This window comes from Schistocerca nitens, chromosome 2 (assembly GCF_023898315.1).
Source record: "Schistocerca nitens isolate TAMUIC-IGC-003100 chromosome 2, iqSchNite1.1, whole genome shotgun sequence".
NCBI classification, from domain to species: domain Eukaryota; kingdom Metazoa; phylum Arthropoda; class Insecta; order Orthoptera; family Acrididae; genus Schistocerca; species Schistocerca nitens.
Window position 1 is genome coordinate 736,110,796 of NC_064615.1, and position 24,232 is coordinate 736,135,027.

Below are 24,232 nucleotides of genomic sequence, written 5' to 3' on the forward strand. Positions count from 1 at the left end.
TATCGCGAACACAAGTGTTTGAGTGGTTTAAACGATTTAAAGATGGCCGCGAAGACACCAGTGATGACACTCGCACTGGCAGACCGTTGTCAGCAAAAACTGATGCAAACATTGAAAAAATCGGTAAACTTGTTCGACAAGATCGCCGTTTAACAATCAGAGCAGTGTCTGAGTTAACAGGAGTTGACAAGGTCTATGGTTCATGGGGGAAGTATATAATGGTAAGACAGAGATTTAGGAACCAGGTTTTAAATTGTAAGACATTTCCAGGGGCAGATGTGGATTCTGACCACAATCTATTGGTTATGAACTGCAGATTGAACCTGAAGAAACTGCAAAAAGGTGGGAATTTAAGGAGATGGGACCTGGATAAACTGAAAGAACCAGAGGTTGTAGAGAGTTTCAGGGAGAGCATAAGGGAACAATTGACAGGAATGGGGGAAAGAAATACAGTAGAAGAAGAATGGGTAGCTCTGAGGGATGAAGTAGTGAAGGCAGCAGAGGATCATGTAGGTAAAAAGACGAGGGCTAGTAGAAATCCTTGGGTAACAGAAGAAATATTGAATTTAATTGATGAAGGGAGAAAATATAAAAATGCAGTAAATGAAGCAGGCAATAAGGAATACAAACTTCTCAAAAATGAGATCGACAGGAAGTGCAAAATGGCTAAGCAGGGATGGCTAGAGGACAAATGTAAGGATGTAGAGGCTTATCTCACTAGGGGTAAGGTAGATACTGCCTACAGGAAAATTAAAGAGATCCTTTGGAGAGAAGAGAACCACTTGTATGAATATCAAGAGCTCAGATGGCAACCCAGTTCTAAGCAAAGAAGGGAAGGCAGAAAGGTGGAAGGAGTATATAGAGGGTTTATACAAGGGCGATGTACTTGAGGACAATATTATGGAAATGGAAGAGGATGTAGATGAAGATGAAATGGGAGATAAGATACTGCGTGAAGAGTTTGACAGAGCACTGAAAGACCTTAGTCGAAACAAGGCCCCGGGAGTAGACAACATTCCATTAGAACTACTGATGGCCTTGGGAGAGCCAGTCATGACAAAACTCTACCATCTGGTGAGCAAGATGTATGAGACAGGCGAAATACCCACAGACTTCAAGAAGAATATAATAATTCCAATCCCAAAGAAAGCAGGTGTTGACAGATGTGAAAATTACCGAACTATCAGTTTAATAAGTCACAGCTGCAAAATACTAACACGAATTCTTTACAGACGAATGGAAAAACTGGTAGAAGCGGACCTCGGGGAAGATCAGTTTGGATTCCGTAGAAATGTTGGAACACGTGAGGCAATACTAACCTTACGACTTATCTTAGAAGAAAGATTAAGAAAAGGCAAACCTACGTTTCTAGCATTTGTAGACTTAGAGAAAGCTTATGACAACGTTAACTGGAATACCCTCTTTCAAATTCTGAAGGATGATGTAGGTTGTAGTAGTTATTCGGAGATGAGGAGGCTCACACGGGATAGAGTAGCACGGAGAACTGCATCAAACTAGTCTTTGGTCTGAAGACCACAACACAAGAGACTAACATTAATAATTATTGCGTTCAGCAAACAGGCTAATATATAAAAAATAAATGATTACAAGCACAGCATTTCTTATAATACACAGCAGACATCACAAAAGGATATTTTTCAGTTTGGAGAGATTTTAAATCAAAAATGAATATAAGATCGGCTTCTTCGTTTATGTTGATCCCTTTGTTTCAAGCACTTAGCCCAAATATAGTCCCCCATCACAGCTGTATCCAACTTTCCTTGGTATTTTTTGCCCACAGACCGAATGTCTTGGTGATAACCTTCACTACATTCTTCACACACGTGTCCCAATTTCTGTTTAAGGAAATCAATACGTCAATACAAGCAGGGCATTTTACTCGTAATTGACATTCTGCATCCAAAGACATTGCATCTCTGGATTTAAGCATCTATATGTTCTACGTAATTCTCACTTCTTGCCTAGTAACCCATCCACCAGTATTCTGAATGATTCCCATGCAATACGTGTTTTGGAGTCAGTGGTTCAAAAATGGTTCAAATGGCTCTGAGCACTATGGGACTTAACATCTGAGGTCATCAGTCCCCCAGAACTTAGAACTACTTAAACCTAACTAACCTAAGGACATCACACACATCCATGCCCGAGGCAGGATTCGAACCTGCGACCGTAGCAGTCGCACGGTTCCGGACTGCGCGCCTAGAACCGCGAGACCACCGCGGCCGGCTGGAGTCAGTGTTTCCTCCAGATGTTTTTATTGCAAAATGAGCCAAATCTGGTGTCCGGAAAAAATTTCTCCTTTCACTTCTGCATCAGACATCTGGGTAAACATTTATATTATGAAATGACGAGCTGCAGAATCACTAGCTAAACCTTTAAGGAACTGTTTAGTTAATTCCAATTTATTATGTAGAGATGTTAACGCCGTTTATTCCTGCGTGCAAGAGTTCCTCGCAGTACGTTATTTAAGCCTAGAATTAGCTATTCTCTCACAGAACATTCTTTCTTAATACAATGTTTGTCTGTTTCTCTGCTATACCAAAGACAGGAGAAACAAGAGTATTTTGTGAAGCCTCTTTGAAGTCCTTCAGAGAGTCCAGTCTTTTTAACATCTCCACATAATAACCTAAAAAACAGTGGAATAATATTGCACTTTAGTATTATCTAGTGGTAACCTACAGTACTAACAAAGGAAATAGATAGAAAACTTGTAACCAACATGGCATTAGATGATACTACTGGTTATTTATCGAAGTAAATGAACGAAACACTTTATAGCTAGGTCTTTTAAAAACAAGGATATTCTCATTATTTAAAAAATAATTGTTATTTTCGCGAAACTATCATCATTTTGTGTTCTGTAGCTCAATTTTAATCAGAAAGTGTTGTTGAACTGACAAATTCTTGTTACATAGTGTTACTTATCACACATTTTGTAGACATAACTCTTTTAAAATAGATTTTTCATATATAGTCTTGAATCTCTAATTTTTGAAAGGGTAGTAAGAGGAAAGCTAGAACAGATAATAAGTACAGTTTACATTTCTTTGTGAAGACGACAATAATACGCATAATTATACTGGTTGCTACGCTTCTGTATGAGCAATGGCTGCGTGGGGATAGAGAGCTGTAGAAGAGGCGAAAGAATTTGAAGAAACAGTAGAATACAAGACACTCATTGATGAGGAAAATTAAGATGAGATGAGTGAGCACAGAAGAAAACGCTATAGAGTAGTACTGGCAGAATAAATAATGATTTTAACCACTAATTGCCTTTAGGCCAAATGAAGTCCACTTCGTCTTTCTTCGTGTTGGTCTACCGGATTCCTCCCACAACTTTCATTGTTTCTTTTCTGGTCCATAGTGGTGAACTCAGATGTCATTTACAATAACAATTTAAAACATGAATTCAGCTTCATTCTTTTTAAAGCAATCCAAATGGTTCTCAGAAATTTGTTTTCCTTTAGCTTTTGGCATTTTTTATTAATACGACAATCATAAAACACAAAGGTCGCTCATACTTAATTATACACGGAAATTGATACAGTTTCATCTGATGAGTTGAGTAAGTCGGCTGTTCCATATAGTGTGGAACATCAATAAGATATTTTTGACTTAACTTGATTCCATCATCTGTTGTTGCAGTGTCTATTAGTCCTTCACGTAGGTTACTTTCAAGAAAAGTATGGCTGCTTTCAATTCTTATTTCGCACCTACTACAAATGAAGCTGCGGACTCTTTACACGATTTGTACCCCTTCTATATTTGGTTAGCGATTAAGTGTAGAAAGGAAACAAAGTTAATCCACGTTGACTTCTTTGTTTTATGGCTTCTTTTTTTCGCAGTCACAGTATTACAAGTTACATGGGTTATATAGGTTTACAGTCGCAAAAGACTGTATAACCTGTTGACTTCAAACAACTTTAAGCTGTGACAGTATTCCAGTTTACCTTTTTGAAAGAACTCCTTACGACACAACCACTTTAAGTAGTGGCGTATAGAAAAGTATTGCACAGTTCAGGTTGACAATGTACAACAAAATAAAAATAAAAGTACATTATTTTTATATCAGCATCACATCTTCTCCTGGCTGAAAGCGTCCTGCTGCCTCCTCCCCCCCCTCCCCTAGTAATGCTGTAAATCGAGGAGGAGAAAGAGAAACAGACATTAATGAAACATGGATCAACGACATCGCCATCAGAAAGTCAGGAAGAACGTGAATCCACTCGTACCAGGTCAGTGGAATGGTCATGCATCGGTCACAAACTTCAGCTTTCGCAGATGGCCGTCCCGGTCTCCGGCAGCATTGATAATTAGTAATTTCTTCCGATAATTAGTGGTTTCTTTCTGTGGTACTCGTCTGAGAAAAAGACGTCCAGCTGTAGTGTCAGAAATGGGAAGGTGAAGTATCAGAACCTCTTGCGAAGCTTACCGAGAGCGGGACTATCTCCGCTCGTGATCAGCCATGTCCATGATTGTGTGTTACAGTTCTGAAACATATCTGAGAGACATGCTGACGAGCTAAGAAACGAGACTGTAACCTGATGATTGACCTGTGTCTCACAAACGCGTCTTGATTACCAAATGTGAGTTTAGTTAACCAGTGTTTTTCACTCGTTTAATAAACGGGACTACATGGCGTGCGTTTGTCGTATTACACATGAACCTTCCGTAGAATGGATCTAATTTGCGTGTGGAACTTAAAACTCACCTTTTTGAGATGCCTATACGATCATGGAGAAATGTTTTAATGTTGGAGAAAACCTGCCCTTAAGAAATCACTCAGTAATTTGTAATATATCTGCATGGGCATTTGAGAGCGTGCTAGTTGATGTAAGTGATAAACCATTATACTAATATTTCTGGGAGGTATGTAAACAGATGGGAGACAGTACATTAAGTGTGGATGGATTCCTGCCTCACCTGCGGTGTGTACACGTTGAGGTAGAGGCAGTCCTCGCTGCCCAGGTAGACCCCCGCATCGTTCACTTGGGCGCAGGGTGAACCTTCCTCCAACGCGTCCAGCACGCCGTCCCACGGTCTCTTAGGCTCTGCCTCCTGTTACCAAAAGATACAAACTGTCTTCAGATTACCAACTACACAAAGAAAACAAAAGTAAATCTTTCGCCATTCGTTTGGTCGTGTAAATTTTAGATGTCACACTAATCAGTCTTGCACTGATTTTTAGACGTCTTCTGTATTGATCTATGAAGTATTCTGCTCTGAACGTGACGAGTAGTCATATTCCACTTTCACAGTACAACAAGTGTACAAGTTCGTAATCAGACCGTATTGAATTAACGTCTCCAAGAGCCCCAAAACAGAATAATATAGTTTAACCTGAATATCAGGGGGTCAAAGTCAAGTCATCGTAGGCTATACCTAAGACATTCAGCACGAGAATCCAATGCGTATCTGAATCCACAGGCAACGGCAGGCTTTGCACAATCATTTCACGGTATGTCACAAGCAGGTTAGAGATCCGAAGTGCTGTTGCGTGGCCGATCCAAGTTTTTATACAGGGTAGTCAGTAACAGTCTCAAAAGCTTGTAGGGTAGGTTGTGCTGGAAAAATAATTGTTAGGAAAAAATTAGATGCGTTGCGCCGTTTCCGAGTTAATGAGCATTGAAGTTAGCCAACGAGCCCGTTCCGTGCGCAAATTCAAGTGGCCTGCCAAATACAATTTAATGTCAGTTGTTCTCATAGCATAGGTGATAGCTAACGAGACTGCTCAGCTTTGGGCTCGGTCGACGTCTTTGACGGATCTCTTGAATTTGCGAGCGCAGCCGCCTGATTAGCTAACTTCAGTGCTAATTAACTAGGAAACAAATCAACGGAGTTTTTCCCTAACAATTATTTCTCAGCACAACCAACGCTGTAACACCATTGCAAGCTTTTAAGATTTTTTCTGACACCCTTCATACTGGCCTTGAGCCGTAGTTGAGGGCAGGACTTCACCTGTTGGGAAAGCCGCCTAGGGCGTGCCGCTGCATCTGTCAGTGATGGTGTTGTGTCTATATTGATGACTTAGTATGAGTCTGAAGCGCCGTTAGGCCGGGATATACGATTCCAAGCAACTGATGGTCTCCACACAGACGTGTCAATATTACAAACTGCTTCTCTACAGTGTAATCATGGTGTAACAATTAATGATGTAGGTCCTAAATATATCTCACTTGGTCTATATAATTAAAAGAAAACTCCGCTGTACCGGTCCCAAGCCCGGGGCCTCATTATGCAAGTGATGAGGAAGGAGGAGGGGGAGGAGTAACAACCTCGTTTAAAAAACCAGAGTTCACCTGGCCCGGGTGATAGTACTCTGTCAGGGCCCCTTGCTAGGGTTACAGCGAAGACCTCAACGGTAGTGAAGGCGGAGAGAACGAATCTCGGTACGGTGGAACTAGCGGAAGAGGCACATAATACAATAAATCCACCTTGCGTCTGACTTGTAACAAGCGGCACTGTGGTCGGCGTCTGTTCACCAGAGGTGCGGCCGTAATACAAATTCTGGAACTAACCACTCCAGTCTTAACCACTGAGCTTTTCTGAGCTCAACCCTTTGATTCTAAGTACTATTATGGAGCGTTTGAGTAATTACAAAATTACCCCAGGTGGTAACAAATCCTCCGCCATCAGTGGCGCAACTAGTCTATCGGATTCTGGGGAGACTAGGCTGAAACGCTATATTCCAAACCAGAGGAAATCGAAGTCTTTTGACCGACTCATGCCCAAGGTCGAAACATTTTTTGGCACTATCAATATTAACTCTCTCTTAACACCAGGAAAACTCTATAAATTAGGAGACACACTAAAAGAACAAAATATCAAAATTTTAGCCCTGCAAGAAACAAGGTTGCCTGATGAGAATACCATGGATTTTGGAAACTACCGATTGTTTAAAAGTAAAACAGACAAAAGAATTCTTAAAAACACTCCGCATCTGGGTGTTGCATTCGCAATTTCGCAAGACATTCTTGGCTCCGTAATCGAAGTAAATCCAGTAAACAACAGACTAATGACAATTTCCATGAAATGTGCAAATAAAATGTACTTTTTAATTAACGCACACATGCCTATCAACCAGGAGAATAAAACAAATCCAGAAAAAGTAAATAAGTCATGGGAAGTGTTAGAGAATACAGTCTCCAAAATTCCTCAAAATTATGTAAAGATTTTAATGGGTGATTTTAATGCGCAGTTAGGGAAAGAGAGAAAATTTAGAAAAACGGTCGGTGAATTCCCTGCACATAAATGGACCAATCAAAATGGAAAGAGGCTGGTAGAATTTTGCAGAAATTTCAATCTCAAAATTATGTCAAGTCATTTTAAGAAAAAACCTTCAAAACAAAAGACATGGCGATCACCTAACAAGGACATAGGTGAATTCCAAATTGACCATATTGCAATCTCGTATCCATGTCACAAAGAAATTTTAAATGTTCAAGTTCGTAAAGGCGCCAATATTGACTCAGACCATTACTTAACCCGTGTGAAACTAAAGCTAAAACCCCAAAATTTCAACAAAAGGACACCATTAATCCCCAAATTTGACACCAGTAAAATCCAACCATCATTATTAGCAGACGAATTTGACAAAACAAGTGCACAAAATTGGGAACAACTCAAACACAAGATTATCAAAACAGTTCAAGATCAAATTCCTTTACGAAAACACAAGAAACATGCTTGGTGGAATGAAAACTGTGATCATGCAATTAAAGCCAGACAAGAGGCATTTAAAGCATGGAATAGCAACAAGACAGAAGACACATATGATACATTCATGGCAACTAGAAAAGACACTTCAAAACTAATTAGACAAACAAAAAGACAATATGAGAATAGTCAACTCTTAGAAATTGAAGAAGATTTTCAGAAATACAATACCAGAAATTTTTATAAAACTTTTAAAACCAAAATAAAGGGGTACCAACCCCAGAATCTTTGCTTCAAGAAGGAAAATGGACAGTTGGCTCTTAACAACCAAGAAAATTGCAAAGAACTTTCTAAATATTTTAAGAATCTTCTAAATTGCCCCGAGCCCACAGAAAGATTTCCACCAAAAATTCCCCAACAATGCAATCCAGTTTCACTTGCACCAAATGAAGAGGAAATCATTAAAGAAATTCATAGGTTGAAAAACAACAAAGCATCTGGTGAAGATGGAATTGTTGCAGAACTTTTAAAGGCAGCTGGTCCAAAAACCGTTAAAGAAATTACTTCAATCATGCAAAACATTTGGCAAACTGAAAAAATTCCTGATGAATGGAAAACCGCCTTGATTCACCCACTTCATAAGAAGGGAGACAAAACTGATGTTAATAATTACAGAGGAATTTCTCTTCTTCCAGTCACATACAAAATCCTCTCTCAATGTCTTCTGAACCGAGCACAACAGCAACTTGAATGGAAAATTGGCGAATATCAAGCAGGTTTCAGGCCAAATAGATCTTGCCCAGAACAGATTTTAGTCCTCAAACTAATTCTCAGACATCAAAAAATTTACAATAAAAAACTAGTTTGTACCTTTGTAGATTTTAGAAAGGCTTATGACTCAGTGGATCGTGAATCTCTTTTCCAAATTGTGAAAGAACAAGGCCTGGATCCTAAAACCACGGCAATTATCAGAGACACGCTAACTGGTACAAAATCAAAAGTAAAGTTCAGAGGAGAAATTTCAGAATCCTTTGAAATAAAAACAGGCGTGAGGCAAGGTGATGGACTCTCTCCGTTGCTATTTAACTGCGTTCTAGAAAAAGTAATACAAGAGTGTCGCGAACGAAAATTGGAATTCAAAATTGACCAACCAGTGAAATTAGGACGAACAAATATTCGAATAGACTGTTTGGCCTTTGCAGACGACTTGGTTATTCTAACGCAGGACATCCAAATTGCTCAGAAACAAATAGAAATCCTTAAAGAAACAGCAGAAAGAGTAGGTCTCCAAATCTCATTTGAAAAAACACAGTATATGACTAGCAACAAACTGGCACCCAAACTTTTGGAAACTAAGTATGGAAAAATCAAAAGAGTTTCGCAATTCAAATATTTAGGTGAAACAATCTCAGAGACTGGTCTAGAAAAAATTGGAAATGAAATTCGTTGTCAAAAGATGGAGACAGCTTTTAGACTTACAAAAGACATCTACAACAAAAAATGTCTCTCGAGGTACTCTAAATTGAGACATTACAACACGGTCATAAAACCAGAGTGCCTTTATGGGGCTGAAACGCTAATTTTAAACAGAAAAAAGGACATTCAAGAAATCCAAAAAAGAGAAAGAAAAGTAATCAGAAAAATTCTAGGTCCAAAATATACTGAAGAAGGAACATACAGGCTAAGAGCAAACAGTGAAATTCAACAATACACCAGCATATATTCAGATATGAAAAAACACAGATTAAAATTTTATGGGCATATTAAAAGAATGGATGCTACCAGACTAACTAAACAAGTAGTGGAATTCTACGAAAATCGAAGTAAAGCTAAATTTGAGACAATAAAATGGATTGCTGCTATAAAAGAGGACATGAAAGAGGCAGATATAAAACAAGATGAAATTCAAGACAGAAAATTATTTCGGAAAAAAATTCATGACTGGGTAGTTGGTCAAGATGAAAAACCAAAGAAAACTGGAACCACATGGTCTGATGAAAGGAAAAGAGCTCATTCCGAGAGAATGAAAACAATTTGGGCAGAGAGAAAGTCTAAAAGAAAATAACTGAATGCCCCGTGATTGTACTTCGCGTGGTCCAGTAGGGCCCAAACGTGAATAATATAATTAAAAGAAAACTATGCTCAGTCCCATTTTCTTATTAATGTTTACATAGAATGTGTTTGGCATGTTATCATGATGTATAGCTTTACCACAGCAGCGTAAGTGTCAGTAAGTGAGAGCGTTGGCTCACTTCTGACTAAGTAACGCTACCATTTACTGTAGTAAGCAAGTTACATTAATTTTTTGGAATGATATTACATTATATTACCTTAAATCTGCGTGGTCCGACTGGAGGCTCTGCGTAAGGAATACCAGAGAAACTGACGTACGGGAAGCCATAGACGGTGAGGCCAGCGTAGCCCCTGACAAGGCCTTCTTCTAGGCGCACCACAGGCTGCTCTTGAGGAAGAGGCTGCAAAACGAAAGTGGAAACGGAAATTAGGCTCTGTGGCAGCTATAAGGAAGTGCTGGGCATTCAGGATGTGGGTGTCAGTGCGCTTCGTTTTTGCAAACCTCATTCTCGACTGCAAGGCTTGGTGATTACGATACCTAGGCCTTCGCAATACAGGTTGAGTCAGGAGGAAAGGTACATGCTTCGAGCGGTGATAGTAGCAATGTTTCTGAGCAAAAAACTTCATACAGACATACGTCCTATTCCGAATGGTTTCTGAAACAGAACACATTTAATATCCCTTAAAAATTAAACTACATTAAATATCCTACAAAAAAAGTCCTATGCATTTCTTCTCTGGGGCTAATAGTTTGCGCGAAGAGAGCGTGGAATCCTGAAAATCTCGCGCGAGGCGCACGCGGTGTAGCTTAGGTAGCTTTCGAGGGCCATTTTGAAGTAGTTTCCCGACTTGATAGACCACAAGAGTCCGTATCAAGACGATCGTCTCGGCTTCCTCTACACTACTGTGGTACGTTGTAAACAATAACAACGGTTGAGTCACACAGAAAATAAAAAACAATGTACATTAAATCTGGCCTATCTCGGAAATCATTCGGAATAGGTTGGTTGGTTGGTTGGTTGATTTGGTGGAAGAGACCAAACAGCGAGGTCATCGGTCTCATCGGGTTAGGGAAGGATGAGGAAGAAAGTCGGCTGTGCCCTTTCAAAGAAATCATCCCGGCATTTGTCTAAAGCGATGCAGGGAAATCACGGAAAACGTAAATCAGAATGCCCGGCCGCGGGATTGAACAGTAGTCCTCTCGAATGCGAGTCCACACAACGTTTTCTTGCTCAGAACCACTAATCCTATCACCACTCAAAACATGTACCGTTTGTCCTGACTCACCCTGTGTATAATGCAAAATCAGGCGAGAAAGAAGAATTAACATTTCAGAGTGAAACTGTAGAGAGAGAGTGGTGCAATATGTGTAAGAATAGTTTATTGATGTTGAATAAAAATGGAGATGGACGATGTAACTAGTCGAACTAAGAAGTGACTGGCATTTACGACGATTTTCAGGGATTCACTGCTTTATATATCACTCATGTGCGAAAGTTGACATGAGTATCGTAAGGAAAAACTTCATTGAGTGCTTTGCGAAATTTTGACTTCATACGTGGCTTTCAAAAGCAGATATGCTATTCACATCAGCAGCACTAAGAGAGGGTAACATTAACTCCCTTACTATTTTCGTGTATACATTTTTAATCTCTCAGGAAACTCCTATCTCGTTGGCATTTAGGATTTTTAACTTGACAGAACTATAACACAGGCGTAAGTGTTAACAGAAAACATTAGTACAAGAATCCACAGAGTAATCAATAACCGATTCTTGTTCTGTCGTGTGTGATAACCGACAGCAAATGTGTTTCTTATCTAAAGCAATCAAAATACACAACGGAAAACGATAAAAACTATTTTTTGAGAGATTAAGCAGCTTGAATCACATGTTCCAACTGGTGTAATTTTTGTACATCAAAACATGCCGCGATGGAATTTATAAATCCGAATTTCACATATATCAGCATACGTAATTTCATTGAGAGTAGCATCTATTAATAGCATAATATCTATCAAACTGTAGTGTCTTCTTCAGTACTGTGTATTGTAGAAGCTATACTATGATCATAAGAATTATACAGAAATTTAACATAAAATCGAACATCAGTATTGATATCCTCTTTTTCCTTGCATATTTTAATTGCTTTAGATAGCAACCACATTTTCTGTCCGTTATCACAAATGGTAGTGCAAGTATCGATTATTGATTACTCTGTAGATTCTTGCACTAATGCTTTCTGTTAATACTTATGCTAATGTTACGTTCAAAATCTAAATGCCAACAATACAGGAATTTCCTGAGAGATTAAAACTCTACGTCGGGCCGAGATACCAACCTGAATCCTTGCCTTTTCTCGGCAATGCTCTTACCACTACTGAGCTACTCAGACGCGGTTTATGATCCACCAGCACAGTTGCATTTCTGTCTGTATTACCCCCCTTCCCCCCTACAATTACAGCGTAAACTCCGTTACAGAGCAAAGTATTCGTTCTAAATTCGTTCCGGTATGCAACAGTATGCTGCCTGCATGGAACGTGTAATCCAAAAGTCGATAAACATCGTCAGAACTTGAACACGGAAAGGGTACCGTAATACATGAGGTAGCTGAAGCGATGTTTGTTCTGTCCAGCGTAAGTAATGCCCAAAGCAACCCAAAAGTGTTAAGCCGATACCCTTCGACACCAATTAAATTGATGTCTTGTATAAACTCTGCTACGAAGGTTCTCTCTGATCCACAATCAATTGGCTAATACATGGAAAATACTGTGAACGGATTACCTCTGTTAAAACGCCAAAAAATCTGTTAGTTTCTTTCAGGACACTCGGCGAAGTCCATAAAATTATTTCGATTTCAAGAACGAAGGATCAAATTTTGCCTCACTCTTTGTTCTGTCTTCATAATGTCAGAGACCGAGCGAAGTGGCGCAGTGGTTAGACACTGGACTCGCATTCGGGAGGACGACGGTTCAATCCCGCATCCGGCCATCCTGATTTAGGTTTTCCGTGCTTTCCCTAAATCGCTCCAGGCAAATGCCGGGATGGTTCCTTTGAAAGGGCACGGCCGACTTCCTTCCCTAATCCAATGAGACCGATGACCTCGCTGTCTTGTCTCCTTCCCCAAAACAACCCAACCCCAATCATAATTTCAGATAAAATTTTAGGACTCTACAGAATACCTGCAGTTTACTTTGTTTCAGATTCACAAGGGTGAGACAACATTGCCTTTAAGTAAGTGTTACAAATAATCTGCAAGTGCACTTAGGAATGGTACGCATGGAATATCATGATTTTTAGACACCGACTGCAGATGTTTAAAGAGGCTTTCTATGCTGTAGCTTTAGGTACCAGCGCCAGCGAGCGTAGAGAAAAATGTGCAAGTAAGGAGCGTTGTATCTATCCTTGAACGGCGTCCACTGTAAGCACGAATATTGAAAAATTTCACAAATTCACGTCAGAGGCGTTACGTTCCTTGTATCAACACGAGAGACAGAGGGCGCTGATAATTTCTTGTACGTAACTTCAGAGAGCCGAATGGAAAATTTTTATGGACGTTTGTCTGCGTGCGAAATTGCAGACTCTGGCGATTTTGGAAATTTTTCATACAGTTATCGATACAGAACTACTTCTCTCATAAAGTTTTAAGCGTGCCACATTTACTGACGAAGGTCATTTCAATAATCGTTGCTGGATTACATACGAGGTTGGTAAATCTATTTGTTTATTTCCACATAAGCCGGACGTTGTGACCGAGCGGTTCTAGGCGCTTCAGTCCGGAACCGCGCTGCTGCTACAGTCGCAGGTTCGAATCCTGCCTCGGGCATGGATGTGTGTGATGTCCTTAGGTTAGTTAGGTTTATCCAGTTCTAAGTCTAGGAGACTGATGACCTCAGATGTTAAGTCCCATAGTGCTTAGAGCCATTTGAATCATTTCCGTACATACCAAAAAATAATACTCGCTGTGTTGTACAAGTTGACCAGAAGCGCGAGGTCCATTTGTCTTAACGACTTTAATCACCTAATCACTTTTAGGCCCGAAGAGATGTTAGAACCTACATTTAGTCAGCTATAAAAACTCAGTCCATTTGGGGGGGGAGGGGGGGGGCTTCTGCAGACTTCTGTCCAGCACTCCGTGAGAATTTCTCTATGGCTATTAACAGCAAAATGTTGGGGATGCTACTCGACAGAAGCAGAACAAAACTTTTATATATGAAGTTCTTTTCAAAAAATTCAGAAACAATCGTAATTACGCACCAACGGCGTGTTGGAGCGCAATGTGGTTGGCATCCCTGCACAAGCCTGTGTTTCATGTGTAACTGACGGATGTTTAATTGTTGAACGTTGTAACGCACAGTTTGTGAATTTCGAGATGGCAGAATTAAAGGAACAAGGCATCTGTATTTAATATTGCGTGAAACTCAAGGAAACTTTTAAATGATTCAAATGGCTCTGAGCACTGTGGGACTTAACTTCTGAGGTCACCAGTCCCATAGAACTTAGAACTACTTAAACCTAACTAACCTAAGGACATCGCACACATCCATGTCCGAGGCAGGATTCGAACCTGCGACCGTAACGGTCGCGCGGTTCCAGACTGTAGCGCCTAGAACCGCTCGGACACACCGGCCGGCAAGGAAACTTTTACAGAGACTTACCAATGTTGCAGGAAGCCTACTGTGATGAGTGCTTACGTCGTGCTCGATGTTACGAATGGTTCACACGGTTTAAAAATGGCTGGACGGAAGTCACAGATGACTTGTTCAGGACGCCCATCGATGTCTACCGACGGTGCTCACGTCAGGAACGTCAACGTTATTGTGCGTGCCAATCGAAGACTGCAGACAAATATAACACTTCAGTTGGATCATGTCATGAAATCCTGACACAGCATCTTGGAATGAATCGTGTTGCCGCCAAGTTCGTCCCACGGCTCATGAGTCAAGACCAGAAAGACCTTAGGCCAGGAGTCCGTGAAGAGCTTTTGGATCGCGCAAGTGAGAACGAGGTGTTCCTTAAAAGAATCACAACCGGAGATGAGACGTGGATCTACGGTAACGGTTTTGAGAGCAAGGATCAGTCTTCACAATGGGTCGGGAAAGGTTCTCCAAGACCAATAAGAGCTCGTCAAGTCAGATCAAATGTCAAAGCCATGCTGATAGTTTTCTTTGACTTTAAAGAATTAGTTCATCATGAATTCGTGTCACAGGGACAGACTGGTAATCGATGTTACTATCGCCGGCTGGAGTGGCCGAGCGGTTGTAGGCGCTACAGTCTCGAACCGCGCGGCCGCTGCGGTCACAGGTTCGAATCCTGCCTCGGGCATGGATGTGTGTGATGTCCTTAGGTTAGTTAGGTTTAAGTAGTTCTAAGTTCTAGGGGACTGATGACCTCAGAAGTTAAGTCCCATAGTGCTCAGAGCCATTTGAACCATTTGTACAAGTCTACCACAATCCCTTGTTCCACTGAGAATGACTTCATGTCTGCAAATCACTGGAATAATCTGGTTACACGACACGTGTCGCTCGGTTGACTTTGATGGTTAACCCGTCGCATGGCGGTTATAGCTGAAACAACTGGTTTTTGGTTACACCGGTTCCTTTCGTCTGCAGCTTAACCTGGTAGTTAAAAGCGCTCAAAATAACCGGTTTCTGAAATTACCGATTTTCGTTTTTTTATTCTTATTACTTCCAGATAATAAACGTCGACGTCGAACAAAGATTGAATAATTCTAATGAAAGTGAAGGAGTAGGATATCACGATCGGTGTGGGATTAATGCCATATTTCCAGCTAAGGTATATCGGAGGCTTTCCTTAGTTGTAAAGGAAATGCCGGAAGTGGTAACTTGTCCTAAGTTATTCACAATTTGGAAGTGCACTGACCGGCTCCCAGGTCACTGGCAGTTGGCTGAAAAGAACCTAACTCCAACGAGCCCGCATCTCGTACTACCCGTCCTAACACATAGCAGAGAATGAAATGAGGCCGCTGCAGGAAATCGGTCTCATTGTCTTCTGCAAAGATTGCGAAGGTGAGAATGACGGGCACGACGACAAGGAGAACGAAAGGTCACAAGTTGATGACATCTATGCATCTTAACTTTCGGATGGTATTAGTTTTTCATCCTGAAGCAACCACAAAATCAAGAGTTCAGTTGTTATCCTAATTTGACAGCATGTCAAAAGAATTGTGGGTAAATAAATCACATCTGCGTTTCCTTCCGCGGAACAATAAGGACGTTTTCTCCTCATATGATACCGCAACTTGGTTGCGCCTCCAGCGTTCTTAATCTTTTTATACAAATGGGTCAGTGTACTTCACTGTTACGGCAACGTCGAAAATACTTCCCAACTAGGGATGATACTATTCTGCAAGACAACTGTTGTCTGAAGACGACAGCGGGAAACTACTCTACAGACCAGCTGCGGGCTCACTGCCCGTACACGCATCCGTCTAATAGGCTACGCCACACGACAACAGGTACATTACTGTGTCTGCAGTACCGTACCAATTCTTATGTCGTGTGTTTGTTACTAGTTTCTGACTGTAGGCGTTGTTATTAAAATAATGCTGACTGCTTTCTCCAATTTCTTAAATAACCCAAGATTTCAAAGCAATTAAAATTGTACGAATCAACACTACTCATATTTTAATAACAATTTTATTTAAAAACTAAAAACTTAAGCAATGCTGTTAAGGCAAACTGTTATGCCGGTATTTTTACTCTGCTGTTACCAAAAAAACGAAAGAACCTGATATAATGGAGACCATAAAAATGTCGAAAAATACCAGTTATTCGGAACTAAAATATCGCTCTCGGTTTTAACCGGACAATTTTCCCATCCCTAGTTAACCTTTGGCCATATCCGTGTGCAATAACAGGAAGACATTTCACTATGTAAGTTGTTAACATTCCACGTCACTAATAATTTTGTTCTGAAGTCAGTTTAAACCTCAGACAGACAAGTACGGAATGGCTGATGTGGGAGACGGCTGTAAGTGGCTCAAATGGCTCTGAGCACTATGGAACTTAACTTCTGAGGTCATCAGTCCCCTAGAACTTAGCACTACTTAAACCTAACTAACCTAATGACATCACACACATCCATGCCCGAGGCAAGATTCGAACCTGCGACCGTAGCGGTCGCGCGGTTCCAGACTAGCGCCTACAACCGCTCGGCCACCCCGGCCGGCGGCTGTGAGTAATTTATCTCACAACAGCATAAGCATCACAGCCAGAGGACTAACTACACACAGACAAACACAACCAATAAGAATTCAGAATGTGCTTTACTTAAAACTAGCTGTGCACAATGACTATCTAAACTCGCTGGTAGAAACTAGACCAGTGCAACGCGGTGTTGCTTGGATTTAGTTCCCAACGGCAAGACAGTGGCATGCATGCAGAAGCACTAAGTTAGTTTGTGTTCATTGTTGCTTTTATTATGAACCTAGACGTTTTGCTCGTCGTTGTGAGAGCACACAAAGATTTCTATACAGCTAGTAGGTGTTTTTCGGTATGGTAATTTGAGAAAATCGTGCTACTTAGTTGTAGGCAGACAGAGTCAAATTACGAAGTACTTAGAGCATTGTGTCAAAGCCTCACCTTGTTGCTAAACATTCCTTCAAAAAATAAGTGATGCAATAGCGCAGCTTTTTAAAGCGGATTACGAGGGCTGGGAGCTGGCGTTAAATAATGCAACAGCTAACTACTTTTTCTTTATGTCTTGGCAGACTGGTTAAGAGCTGAGTGACTAGAAGAATATTTTCTGCTAGCAATCTCTCTCTCACCAGACACGCGCCTGCAGTTTTCGAAATATCGGTGCTAAGAAACATCCTTGGTACTCGGCTTTCCTCGTGTATTAGAATACTATTTATTTTTACGCTGGGAAGTTACATTCGCTCATGCATCACACGCCATATGACGAAATGCTGTTAGTGAAATTTAGAACAGTCAAAACTGGGAATGTCGATACATGGCTTGTATCACCTCCATATTTTTTGCAGTTTCCATTTCACAAGCAAGTTGACGGCCCTTTGTTGATTAATATTGTCCGAAGAGATACTACAACATCTCAGATTCTACAGTGCGAACAATTCTTTGTCGGCAGTCACGGCTAGTTCTCCCTGCGACCAAGACAAACCCGTTTGTTGAAAGCTGCTGCCAGCCGAAGTGGCCGAGAGGTTCTATCCGCTACAGTCAGGAGCCGCGCGACCACTACGGTCGCAGGTTTGAATCCTGCCTCGGGCATGGATGTGTGTGATGTCCTTAGGTTAGTTAGGTTTAAGTAGTTCTACGTTCTAGGGGAGTGATGACCTCAGATGTTAAGTCCCATAGTGCTCCGAGCCATTTGCAAACTGCTATCAACGCCCATAACTTCCAACGTTTAGAAACCACCCACAAAGTTTCTTGAGATGTCGAAATACTGCACACATAACTGAGAGGAGAAATACTTTTAGGTCTTCAATTTTTGAAATTAAAAAGTCTCAAAAGGACCACTGGAATTTTCCACCGTATGAAAAAATCGATTTAGCTTTCTCACCTCTTCCTCACACCCCCCTCACCACCCCTTCCGCCTCCGTCATATAATTTCTGTTCACAACGAGAAGAACGGATTCTGTGGCGGGTGCAGGGAGCGGACGAAGCAAGCTTTTGGAAGACCATGTCGAGACTACGTAACGCAGTACTGACAACGTACTTATCGTCACAAATAAATTTATGTTCCAAGAGGCACTGACAGTGTCACCTGCTGGCCGCTATATCAACTGCTACTTATTGCCACGGCGGCAGCATCCTCTAAATCAAAAACAGAGTAAAACAGGGGCGTAACAAATGCTTACAAGATTCGTGATATCGTAATTGATATTATTGTGTGAAATCAAGGTACGCGCTGATACTAATTCCATGCCAGTTCTCACAGACAATTCGAAATTAAATGAGCCAGACATATAAGCTACATTGCAGCAATAAGAAAGAGTGATAAACATCTCGAACATTTATTGACATATGCAACACATAATTATAAAAGATAAATCATTATGAAACATATAATAACTAGAAAAAACACACGAATGACACTGAATCTGTCTTATTGCATTCCTCATCTGCTCAACAGTTGCTGTTATCGTCCAGTTCGGCACAATCAGTAATGAATTGATCGATCGCAAATTCCACAACACCGTCGCTCCTCCAATAATATTCTTCCAAACGCCAGACTTTCCTGCAGTATGCTTGCACGTCTTCAGCAGCTACTGCCAGAAGGGATTAGCTGGCAATCGTAAACAAATTTTCATTTGACGTATCGCCAGAAGTACTTCGCTCTCTAAACGATCTCTTAATTTTTGCCGATACTAGTTCCCAACTCAAGTCGCTAGTATATGGAGGCAAGTGGGGAACTGTGTAGCCTTCATCTTTCGCCATTTAGTCGACCATATAGGACTCCTTCGTAGGTTTGTTTTCTTGAATTAAAGAGAAAAGGACATGCTTCCTCATGGTCTCATTGACTCAACATTCCTCTTCTGCAGCCATTCCAGCATCCTCGAGTCATATTGCGTGCGTGGTTTGTCCACGAGTCTGTTGTGGTAAGAAGCGTTGTCCATCACAGTTAATGATTTGGGAAGACCATATTCATGAACCATCTCTCAATGTTCTGGCCGGCCGAAGTGGCCGTGCGGTTCTAGGCGCTACAGTCTGGAGCCGAGCGACCGCTACGGTCGCATGTTCGAATCCTCCCTCGGGCATGGATGTGTGTGATGTCCTTAGGTTAGTTAGGTTTAATTAGTTCTAAGTTCTAGGCGACTGATGACCTCCGAAGTTAAGTCGCATAGTGCTCAGAGCCTTTTTTTTTTTTTCAAAGTTCTGGGACTTCATCTGACCCTGGTAGTCATCTGTGGATGACTTTGCTCAGAATTTTAGTTCGGCTTCCCTGGCAACATCATCCTTTTACCAACATTTCCCAACTTTCATGTCGCTGTCAATACATGTTTCATTCAGATAAAATATTTCACTCCTTGCTTCCTTAATACGTTTCATATCTACAATGAAACGTGACTGTTGATCTCCAGACTTAAAAATAAGTCCTTTTATTTTGCACCTTTGTCCAAGTAAATCCCATCAACAACAAAATGTGCCTTAGAGATGTAATGCCCCAACTCCAGCCGATCTTTTCGTTGAGTACTGACCGAGGACTCCGCACACGGGGAACAATTTTTTGCACAACAATTTTCTGCACTAAGTAAATATTTTGTGTAGTTTTCCTCACGATAACCCTGTGAGAATTATCCAACTGGATTTTCACACTCGATTTTGGCATAAACGACAGAGAAATGAAAAAAAATACTATGGGATGTAGGACTGCATTCTGCTGAGGATGTATGGATGCCATCAACAAGGATGTTCCCCGGGGCTGGGATCATCTTTTGAAACAATATATACAGGGCTAACACCAATAAAACCGACAAACTGCAGGGTTGGATTTCTAACTGGAAATGGAGGAAAATAGGTCCTATGAACATGTGTCTGGAAATGGAGAGTATGTGTGCAACGACAACAAATTTCCCGAGAACGTAGTACAGAGCGTCATCGTATCCACGTCACAACAGATGTTCAGAGTGGCTTCCATGTGACTGCAGGTGATGGGATAGTAGCGGTTGTCATGCAGGATACACGTAATCGTGCTTTGGCGTACACCATGTTGGCGGGCCCTTGCTTGGAGCTTGCAGTAGGGTTCGTCTCCCTGCACGTTCGCATGTCTGAAAGGACCCATGATCACATATATGCCCAAAAAGGATTTGAAATGTGTGATGTGGTTGGTGTCTGTGACGTTACTTGTTTTAGTATAAGTGTGCTGCCTCTCGACGTTTTTCACCTTCTTGGCATTTTACTGACGCCAGCTCGGCTCGTTCCCTAGCACACTGAACTCGCAGTCGGGAGGACGACGGTTCAATCCCGCGTCCGGCCATCCTGATTTAGGTTTTCTGTGATTTCCCTAAATCGCTTCAGGTACATGCCAGCGGGATAGTTCCTTTCAAAGGGCACGGCCGACTTCCCTTCCCATCCTTCCCGAGACCGATGGCCTCGCTGTTTGGTCGCCTCCCCCCAAACAACCTAACCCCAATTACACAGCCTGCAACATACAAGAAACAAGTGGCACGTTTACGGAGGAACTGCCATTCGTCAGCGCCACCTACCGTGAGAACGATGCATTTCCAGACACATGTACATCACATTTTTTCCTCCATTTTTAGTCAGGAATCTGTCCCGGGAGCTCGTTGGTTTTATTAATATAATGTTCACCCTATAAAGTTGTGTGTCACACCACGCAGCTACAATTAACTTAATAAAAATAATGATGACAGTCTACAAAAGAAACTGCCTGCGGCAGGATTCGTACTAAACATCTCTTTTTGAAATTTGCATAAACTTATTTTTGCAGACGCTGCTGTGACAGAATTTTGAAAGATAGGGTCTCATTAAACAAGTAATTGGCGACCAGAGAGTTCAATAGCTTGCGAAAAACCTCATTGTGTGGGTTTGCGGAAACACAAGAGAAGAAATTTCATGTTTATTTTCATACTAGGAAACTCTTGTTTCACTAGCTGTCGATAACTCTTAAAGAATTACAATAACAGAAATGAAAAAAATAAAATATAAAGTACAACTTCTGATATATCGCCATAGATATGGAAGTTCAGTGTGTTTACGAACTAGCAAAGTACTCTCCTCCTTGTGTGCCATCATTCGCCAAATTCTTGTTTCGATATCTCGAGCGGTTTAGGAGATATGAGAGATGTGAATATTTCATTCCCACGGGTGTGAGATCGGGAGTGAATGCGCTACATAGGATCCATTTTCTCGAGTTCCGAGACAGATAGAGACCTCCTCCCAAGTCTAAACAAAAATTTAATATGTTAGCTAAGTTTCATACGCAGCAACATATGGTGTAATACGCACCAAACGCAAAATCACAGCCTATTTGCCATTGCAACCCTTCTGAATTCTGCGTAGTGTCTTACAAAACTGTGTATATTACAATAAGTATGACCGCTAGCGAGATAATGGGAACTTCGCCACGAAGGTGACGTATAACGGTACAAGGAAGGCAAAAATCAAATGTTTTCACTGAATAATTTCTGTAAAATCGTTTGAGAAAAATTACAGGCAGCGCAGAACGTCGCCAATCGGCGCCTGCGAAGTATGTGTACGCGTCTCAATAGGCGCAGGACCGGCGCGACATGTGCGGAACGTGCGCGCCGCCCTTAGTGTAACACGTGCTATAATCCGTTCATCATAAGAATGAACGTGATGTAAACATTGCATTATGTATTCTTCCGCGTTTGCTGGAACCTCATTGGATTTCCGTTTCACGTAGCGTTAGTACGGGACAACAGCTTTACCGGCGCTTTTAACTTGGACAGCACTGGCCGGTCAGCTGGTACAGCTAGCCTCCAGTCACGAGGCCAGCTGCAGTTCACACGTAAAAAGACACGAGCAGAGGAGCAATACAGCTTCGAATGTCATTTAATTTATAAGCAGAATGAAATACGAGTAATACACTGCAAATCTCCCACAATACGCTCCTTATACGACTAGACGAAAACCGCAACGCATTATCGTTTTTAGCTAACATACTATTGTAATTAGAAACAAGAATGACGAAAATTCCTGACTTAACCACAGGGTAATTTTTCTGCATAAGGTGTGTGTAACGTAAGAGAGTATTGAAGGATTTCACCGTATAGTTAAATATTGAAGCCATTGAAGGTATTACTTACAGTAAGTCATCTGGTAATCTCTTAGTTCCTTCCTTATCCGAATCCAAGAAATACATTTCAATTCTGAAAGTATCACCTGCTACATTAATAACGATCGTATCAACAACAGAATTCACGAAGCCAACCAGGCGCCGCATTTTCTCTTTTTCTTTTATGACGAGCCACTCTATACCCGCCAGCGTTCAGCAGTGACGTGTGAAAAATCTGCGTGCGTTAGTTCCAGTACGTCTGGCAGCTTAACCGTCTTGTTACTCCCCGGGCCAAATCCCGCAGCTTGGCTCCAGATCAGTTCTGCTGAGTTCATATTGTCATGGTACAGTAGCAAATGTAAAAATGCAGCATTTGTATGATGTGCTCGATGCTGTGAAAATGATTGTCTTTCATGTTTCTAGGATATTTCTAGGATATAAAACGATGGAAATAGTTCAAATAAAGGAGATTTGGTTTTTAATTTTTGCCTTAAAAATCAAATTGCTATGTTTTCGTAATTTAAACAACTTTTATGAACACACTTTCATAAAACTTCGATAATTAAGAATTTGTATTTGAAATGGAAACAGGAAATTGGCGTCTAATATGTAATTAGAAACAAGAAGAAGTGCATAATTAATGAAAAATGATGATGAGTTTTATGTAGGTATTTCAAATTGAACGAGAAAAAAAAACGACACTGGAGAGATTTGAGCCAACACAATAAGTACATCATTCAGTTTACATTCCATTACGCTACCGACTGCGTTATACGTTTAACAAATATTTATTTATTATCTGCATTACATACAACGCTGGAAGAACTTCAAAGCCGATAATCTCCGTAAATTTATGAGAACATTAAGAACAGCCTATTTCTCGGCACTTTTTAACCGTGTTCCATGCGCGTGTTTTATACTACGGAACAGAAAGCAGCCTCAGCCATTTTTATACTGCGCATTAACAGTGCGACAATCAGAGCACAAGGCTGCAGCGGCTGTGCTGTACACGACTTTACTAAGAAAAACTATGATGGCTGTTAATACATGTGAATATCTTAAAGTTCCATTTAACGTAACTTAGTAATAAGGTATCTGATACATAAGTAGGACCTGCTTCCAAGAGCGTAACAATACCGGTATACGTGTTCTACGGCTTCTGACCAATCATCGCGTTTGTGTTTCTTTACATCAGGTTTACTGTTCTGACGAACGCATTATACACCCGTCTCAATTTGCGCTTAGCATTAACAGGTGCCGACCGGTCGCTCCGTCCCGTCGTGCCCGCGAATAAATTGGCGCTCTACGAGACGAGACGTACTTCGCACATTCGGCCGGCCACACGTGCTCTCCCTCTTCGCAGCCGCGAGACCATACTACGCGCTCGGTCACTGAGGAGTGTGCAGCCTCCGGCATCAGTGGTCGAGCTGTTTCCGCAGTCACGTGGCCGTGGCGTGTGAACATTTCGGACAAAAAAAGAAGATTCAATTGGCTCTGAGCACTATGGGACTTAACATCTGAGGTCATCAGTCCCCTAGAACTTAGAACTACTTAAACCTAACTAACCTAAGGACATCACACACATCCATGCCCGAGGCAGGATTCGAACCTGCGACCGTAGCGGACGCGCGGTTCCAGACTGAAGCGCCTAGAACCGCTCGGCCGGCGCTTGTAGGATGGAGTTCCATGATTGTTGCACTTGGTTGGTCAATACAGGGGTGGTTAATGCTGTTTGTGGATGAA

General features: G+C 41.3%; 1 protein-coding gene across 3 annotated transcripts in view; it reads right to left on the minus strand.

The window, feature by feature from the left end:
- Positions 1 to 24,232, minus strand: part of LOC126236948 (acetylcholinesterase-like) — a 184,080-nt gene that overhangs the window by 64,879 nt on the left and 94,969 nt on the right. For all 3 annotated transcript variants that reach the window (XM_049946642.1, XM_049946644.1, XM_049946643.1), the window contains exons 2-3: positions 10,008 to 10,151; positions 4,945 to 5,079 (exon numbers count right to left, since the gene is read on the minus strand). In XM_049946642.1, coding sequence (XP_049802599.1) covers positions 4,945 to 5,079; positions 10,008 to 10,151 — 279 coding nt within the window. The remainder of the gene's footprint in view (positions 1 to 4,944; positions 5,080 to 10,007; positions 10,152 to 24,232) is intronic.